The 7,953-nt window shown below is 36.8% G+C and overlaps 1 protein-coding gene across 1 annotated transcript in view; it reads right to left on the bottom strand.

The window, feature by feature from the left end:
- Positions 1–7,953, bottom strand: part of RASGEF1B (RasGEF domain family member 1B) — a 32,211-nt gene that overhangs the window by 1,718 nt on the left and 22,540 nt on the right. The window contains exons 9-11 of the mRNA XM_025043839.1: positions 6,182–6,261; positions 5,013–5,108; positions 95–190 (exon numbers count right to left, since the gene is read on the bottom strand). Of these exons, the coding sequence (XP_024899607.1) occupies positions 95–190; positions 5,013–5,108; positions 6,182–6,261 (272 nt within the window). The remainder of the gene's footprint in view (positions 1–94; positions 191–5,012; positions 5,109–6,181; positions 6,262–7,953) is intronic.

Here is a 7,953-nt window from a genome sequence, read left to right as displayed (position 1 = left end):
GAATTTCCAAATCAGTTTTGGCTGCCTGGCCTGGGATACAATGCTGGAGACGCTCGCCCTTCTCTGTGCTTAGATTTTTGCAGCCTGCCCTTACCTCGAAGTTGACGTGGCCGTTTGGAAGGCGGTTGGCACAGCCCTCATTGAGGAAATAAATATCTTTGATTAAAAGACTGAAGAATGGTATCACAATCTAAAGAAAAGAAAAGATTTTGGTTTGTTTTGGGCAAACAAACATTGAGCCTCTTATCAAACAATACAAGAAATTAATGAACGTTAACTCTGGATTACATAAAAATCCAGAGTAAATTAAGATAGAGTTTTGTTTGGCTCCTATGACAGCATTTTCCTCCTTTACATAATTTTGCTTAAGACACAAATGCTGTTCATAACCAAAATGCAGCAAAGACCAGAGGCATGGGGAGATTGAGGGCTTCATGTTGTTCCTACAGTTCCCCCTATAGTTTTTCTCAATGTGAGACAAGAGCATATACAGGCATATCTCAGAGATATTGTGGGTCCAATTCCAGACCACCGCAATAAAGCGAGTGTCGCAATGAAGCGAGTTGTAATAATCTTTCTGCTGGTGGAGGGTCTTGCCTTCAATTTGCAAAAAATGCAAAATCTGTGCGGTACAATAAAGTGAGGTGCAATAAAACGAGGTATGCTTGTAATGAAATCTGAACATTCTAACTATAATCAAAGAGAAAAGATCTAAGAGAACTCTAGCTTTTTCATTGAGCAATCCCTTACCTAGAGCAAAATATTAATACAATACCTGTCATCGCAGGTACCAAGATTTTAAGATGTGTGACCCACCTCCCTGTATTGTAATATCATTTAGACATCTACATGTTAGATGAACTTTTTTTTAGATGAACATTTTATTAAACCTCATTTCTTTGAAGACATTGCTCAAGGTAATGTGAGAGAGCTCAAGGTTTTAGGTAATAGTTGCTACAGACTTCCTATTGAGTAAACCTGGCCTTCTTATGTCAGAACAAGTTAGCATCTGTTCTCATGGGGAATCACCAAAGAAGTACTTTGTACAATGTGAAGAGATATGCCCAAGTGAAGGAGGAATATACATGTGCATTTTAAAATTACTATGAAAAACAATAAGCTTTCTTTAGTAAGAATTTCTTGCCTCATATCTTTGGTTTGATGGGGGTAGTATTTAATTAATTAACCTAAAATAATTAATTATTTTAGGTTATTTAAAAGTTGTCAAAATCTATTTTAATAAGCCAATAATGAACAAAGAACAAAGCTCAGACCAGTAACTTCCGCTTTGTCTCAAATGCCAACATAATTTTAAAGGTTCTACATTTGCTACAATGCAAATGATGCTCCAAATACAAACTGTGGGCCTATGTTGTTTACCCGAAAGCAGGTTCCTCTGGTTTCCCTAAACTTATGACTCATGTGGTACATTTCTACTAAATGAATGGGATGTCTAGAAAACATACAGTTTGGCTTACGCACCAAAATAATAAATATCAATTTCTACTTCTAGAGAGAAATTCAGATTTTCCCCTAAAGTCATTTAAAAAAAAAAAGCTTTGATTTTTTTTTTGTTTCATTGATCTCTGAAAATAGTCAAAGTAATCTTCAATTTTGACAGCCCCTTTGAATATACTTTTAATCATTTGCTATTGTCTGTGGAAGTCTCTTAAACTGAATTGTTAAAGATACCTTGCTCCACCAAATATTACTAGTGTTTCTCTGTTATTTTAGAATTAAACAGCAGTGTCGATTATAAAAGCACACCTGAACCTCATTTCTTTGAAAGACCACTTGTGACTCTGTCAAACATCAGTTTAAAATCTGGCTCCACAATTTACTGGCGGCAAGAGCTATGGGTCTGCGGACTGTGGCCCACGGGCCAGCCCTGGCCCACCACCTGTTTTGGGATAACCTAGGAGCCACACAGTTTACATTTTTAAATGGCTGGAAAAATATCAAATGAATAACATTTCATGAGCATGAAAATTATATGAAATTCAAATTATAATGGCCATCCGGCTTTCCTGGAAAACGGCTACGCTCATTCATCCACATATTGCCTGTGTCTGCTTAGTGCTACTCTATCGGGGTCGAGTAGCTGCAAAAGAGATGGTGCCGCCCACAAAGCCCAAAATATTTATGATGTGACCCTTAGGAGAATAAGTTTGCCAACCCTTGGTATAAACCTAACATACGTAGAAATCCTACTGTCCTCACCTTAAAATGGCAATAGCAGTAACTACCTCATTGAGCTGCAGCGAGAATTAAATTAAATCATGCAGGCTTCACTTCAATGAAGCACTCCTCCAAAAATCAATGGATTCCATACAAAGGGACAAATACATTACTGATGCACTTAAAAGATAGTGAGGCTATATCATCATAAGGCGGCCTCAGGGAAATGAGGCAATATTTGCGTAGTGTAATAGCTTTTAAGCAAGAACGCTATTTCTGTGCTCTATTCTATAGAGCTAGGCTATAAGATTCATGTGGGGGCTGATCGTTTACTACTCCATATTGATATTTAAACTTTTCATAAGTTCATGGCATGTGCCTTTAGTTGGGTGACAAAGGCTGTATCTTATATGATTTTTGCATTCATGGTGCCTGCAAAATGTTCCACCACTGATTGAATCACTCTCCTAAGAAAACAGAAACATAAGTAATCTTCATTAAGATACTTCCCTGCTCTATTCCTTATGCCCATATGCAAGGAAAAAGGCTCACAGGCTTCTTCGACTTCTCATTTACTCATGGATAATTCCTTTCAGTTCTGTAGCCCCCATATAAATCTAACAGGAGATTCTAAGAACTTTGCATTTCCATGAGCTAAAGTGAATGTATAGGTCACTAATAGGAAAGAGCAAAAGTCTAGTTTCCAGGAGGTCTTGCCAATGATGTCTTCAGTGGGAGAACTTCTCAAATAATAATGCCTTCCAACTCTTTCTCAAAATACTTTTAATTCAGAGAGTCGGCCACTGCAATTCAAGGCATGATCAGTTCCACACCAAGAAATGCCAAGGAGCAGGAACAAGTGCCCATGAACAAAAGTGAATGGTAAAAGGACTGAAAACCACAGAATCGTATAAAGAGTGGTTAAAAAATCTGAAGACGTGTGTTACTATAGGGAAAAAAATAACCATTTAAAGATCATTTAAGACCCCTATGTGGAAGAGAGATTCGATTTGTTCTGTAACATGGTATTAGATGTGCTACGTTGGCCACATAACCTCGAGATTTGAAAGAATACCAAAGATTCTATTACTCTACTCACGTAGAGTATTGCCAGGATTTTAAAATAGGAAATACTTAGGAATAAAGAGAATTTACTCTCACTTCATAAAAGAAAAAAAAAATTCCAATTCTCTTGAATAAAAGATAGATTTTATCTAGAAATGTTTTCATTCATAGCCTTTGAGACCAACAGTGAAAAAGAAGCAGCCTATAATTTCAAATGATGGTGATTTCATTCATTTTATGCACTAGAGAGTACAAGTCATATGCTTAAACAGAACTGGTTCAAAAATACAACAAAATTAAGCAGACATAATTTATTCAATGATGTAAAGGGTAAAAACTCCCCCCACCCCCACCCAGAAAAAGTTATCGGATTCCCACAGGTATAATATTCAATGAGATCTTTTTGCGGGGGTTAGACTTCAGAATTCCTTTCGTCAATGCTGCAGCTCCCTATTAAAAGACAGGATTCTACAGCCCCCTCACCGAGGCAGAGCCCACCAAACTCACTGAGAGCCAGGAAGACGTGCCGAGGGAGATGTGAATGAGAAGTTGCAGACAGCTCCCAAAGCATCCTCACACTTCAGGGCCCTGGGATCCTCCCATGCATGTGCTTAAAAAATTTCTAATTAGATCTTTTCTCAATCTAGTCATAGGAATACTTGGACTGGGGCACGTAAAACTGAAAAACTGGTAAACTCCATTGGGCTAAGTTAGAGAGTTATTTCTGCTTCATCCCCTCTCTGACCTTATTTCTTTATTTAAAAAAAAAAAAAAGGAAACATATCTATAATATCTCTCAAACATTATCAGAATTGATATTTCAGATTTGTTTGAAAATCAACACAGCTTTTTTTTTTTTAAAGGCGAGCTTTCTTTTTGTGTTTGTTTTTATTCTAGATCACTGAGGCTGAAGCTTTTTGGGGGTAAGTGAATAAGATGTCCTAAATGTTTTTTACCTTCATTTTCTTTTATTTGTTGAAGATACAGTTTAAGTTAAAAGATGAACAGAATCTATGCAGAAAACTTCCATCAACAACCTCCGTCAGCCCTTTACTATAACCAAGTATTTACTTCTCAGATAACACATCTCCAAATGTTGAAAAGACTTACCCTTCCCATATAAGGAAATATAAAACTGAAATGTGCCAAGAAAAGACCCTCAGAGTCAAGACTATGGTAGATCCAGGATAGCATGAAATTGTTTAAGGGTAGGGTAGATAAAGTAAGGATCATTAATTTTTGAGACATCATTCCTGTACTTTTTCTGCCACCCACATATCTAATTAGTAACAGCAGGCCTAATGCTACAGCAACTAACCTACTTTCTGAAAATAAATGACTTAACCATGGGACATAAGCTAATTCTTTAAAGAGAAAAGGTTACATTAAGTCAGCTGCCTTGTGCAGAGCTTAAATGTCTATTTTTCATTAAACCATATTCTCTCTAATGCTATTAGTCATCTTAACATGACAATTTATTGCTTGAAATGTGACTAAGACACAGGACAAAATAATCATTTAAATAATGCAATAATAACACAGTGATATACATTTGCAAAGTTCTACATCAAATTACCTTTCCCTTTCCAAAATCCAACTTTCCTTTAGCACTCCCCTTCCTTATGTGGCAAGTGATAAAATTTCTACAGTAGATCAGCTTTCTTTCTTAGAACTGAACAGGTAAAAGCAGCTCAGTGTAGCAGTTCACATTACATTTCAGTGGAACACATGGCAACTCTACCATGAATATAACTCTTTTAAACACATACCTTCTCTCTGCTACTATGAGCAGTTAAAGATCTTTGTGCTGCCCCACGAAGAGCTGTTCGATAATTATAGAAATTGCTAGAAGGGTCCATCTGGTGCTGTAAACAAAAGAAAGGAAAGGGTGAACTGTTTACTTCTCACCTAGAAAAAGTTTACAAGATCGTACTTTTAACTCTACATAAAAAATTCAAAATAAGTTAGGGAATTCACTAAGAATATGATTTATCCCTCTTATACCCACACACAGGCATGAAACATATTAGAACACAAATATTTTCTTTCCTGAGGTTTGGTTTATTTACGTAAGCTGATGTCAACTTCGATAATGTTAAACCCAGACCAAATTCTTTCCAGATTAACTGCCGAGATTAGATTTAAAACTGATTACAAAGAGTCAAATGCCAACATAAGAAACCATTTCCTGGTTTCATTTGAAGGTTAATGTGTCAGTTGATGGATAGCCACATGTAGTGATCCAACACTTTGTAGTGAAGTTGTTCTTTGCTTTTGGTAACAAATCTTCACAAATAATTGAAGTACACCAATCTTACAAGAAGGAAAAGAAATTTACTAGATAATATGAATAAAGCAAAATATAACATACCTACTGATAATTCCCAATTTGGGGGAAAACTGAGGAAAAAATACTTTATTGTCTCCAAAGAGTAGATACAAAGAAACTACATATCGATGTAATAATAACACGAATACGATTCAAACACAAATGCCTTTTTGTACAAATCTTACTACCCTGAGAATTATATTGAAAGGGCTTCTTCACAGGTTAACTGTATTTGTTGAAAGGATGGTGAATGACTATTTCTATATGGATGGGGAACCCCTCCCCTGGGACACTGTAAATAAATAAAATTAGTTGGCACACACTGAAGTAGAACTCCAAACTGTTCAAGACCCATATTCCATCCTGGCATACAATGTGATGTGACTGACAGGTCATCATGTCTCCAGTTAATTCACTACCAACGGACACCTCTCTCTATGAAAGGACTAGTCCTTAACCTGATTTACCCACCTCCTCCAATCCTTTCCTTTCCCTGAGTCTGTGGGTTTTCTTCTGTCGTACTACGTGATCAAGAGACACATCATATATAGGAATTCCACTTTCCAGGTATAAAATGTTACTTAACAGCAAAACATCAGCTTCACATACCTCGAGAATGTCAAACTTCGCAGTCTTCACTTTGGCCCAAGTTTTCTTTAATCGAGAGACTGGGCTCATATTCATGCCAGCTTCCCATTTGAAATAGGCAGAGGGGGAAGAAAGTTGAAAGAGAGAAATAAGAAAAACCGTTCTAACTTACACTCTAACTACTAAGATAACTTTATAAAAACCTGCCAAACAGTTTTTCGAAGTAGTCATACCATTTTACACTCCCACCAATAATGTTTGAGAGTTTCAGTTGCACTTGCTCCACCATCCTCACCAATATTTGGTTCAACTAGTCTTTTCATGTCATTCATTCCAATGTGTGAAACAGTATTTCACTGTGACTTTAATTTGTATTTCTCTGATGACTAATGATGTGGAGCACCTTTTCATATACTTATTTTCCATTAGTAGATCTTTTTTTGTGGAGTGTCTATTCAAGTATTTTGCCCTTTATTTCACTGGGTTTACTGGGTTATTTGTCTCATTATAATTTGTAGGATTCTTTATAGCACCAGGGACCAGTGCTCCTTTAGAATCTAATGCCTGATGATCTGCGGTGGAGCTGAGGCAGCGATGCTAGCGCTGGGGAGCGGCTGCAAATACAGATGAAGCTTCACTCGCTTGCCCACCACGCACCTCCTGCTGTGCAGCCCAGTTCCTAACAGGCCACAGACTAGTACCGGTCCACAGCCCAGGGATTTGGGACCCCTGTTTTATAAAGTCTAGATACAAGCTTTTCAACTATATATATTACAAATATTTTCTCCCATGATATGGCTTACCTTGACATTTTATTAATGGTATAAGAGGGAAATTAAATACTAAACGTATTCCATGAACTCTTTTATACTTAAAATTAAGTCATCTTCTATTACCTAGACTGTGGATCTTTTAGGTTCCTGATTTAGATATCATCCTGCTTACTATTTTCACGGAGTAAGGCAAATAAAGAGCTGAAACTTAGCCAATATTTTTATGGGGGAGACAAAGAGGAAATGACACTCACACACACACACACACACACACACACACACACACACACACACACACACACACACACACACACACACACACACACACACACACACACACACACACACACACACACACACACACAAAAGGGGGGCAGGGAGAATTGGTTGAGATTGGAGATTAGGTTCAAAATTATTTAATTAAATTTGGTAGATTCTCTGGCTTCAAACTGACCCTGACTCTAAAGAGCCAGGTAAATATTCAAATATTTGCTAAGTACTTACAATGTGTAGAATGGCCATATTATTTATCATATATATTAGGACACTTTTAAATAAGAGTCATTGTCAATAATTGTAGTGAGACAACAGGTTTAATCTGAGAAAACTAAGACATAGTGTTGTTATCCCATTCCCACTGTTTACGGAATGAATGGAAAGACACATGGTCACTGGCATTTAAATCCCCATGATAAAGATGAGGAGTGAAGTCTGTATTCCAAGGTAATAAGGTCTGCAGGTGATAAGTACTAGGAGCACGGGCAGACAGAAAATGTTCCAGTTTCACAATTCACCCTCTTATCCATGCTGATGGAATCATATAATTTAGTCTCAGATCAAATATTTCTATAATGCTTGATAAACAAGCTGCCCGAATCCTTTTTAAACACTTCATTTAGATAAATATACTTCGCTTATAAGCTTTTATAGACATAGAGATGAGGATAAATTGACTAAATGCATTCCATGAATTCTTGTATATTTTAAAAAGATTATACATACTTGTACCAAATTGGTTTT

This window comes from Pteropus alecto, unplaced genomic scaffold (assembly GCF_000325575.1).
Source record: "Pteropus alecto unplaced genomic scaffold, ASM32557v1 scaffold161, whole genome shotgun sequence".
In the NCBI taxonomy this organism is placed as follows: domain Eukaryota; kingdom Metazoa; phylum Chordata; class Mammalia; order Chiroptera; family Pteropodidae; genus Pteropus; species Pteropus alecto.
Note: the sequence above shows the minus strand (reverse complement) of the source record. Positions and strands in the feature narration are given on the sequence as shown.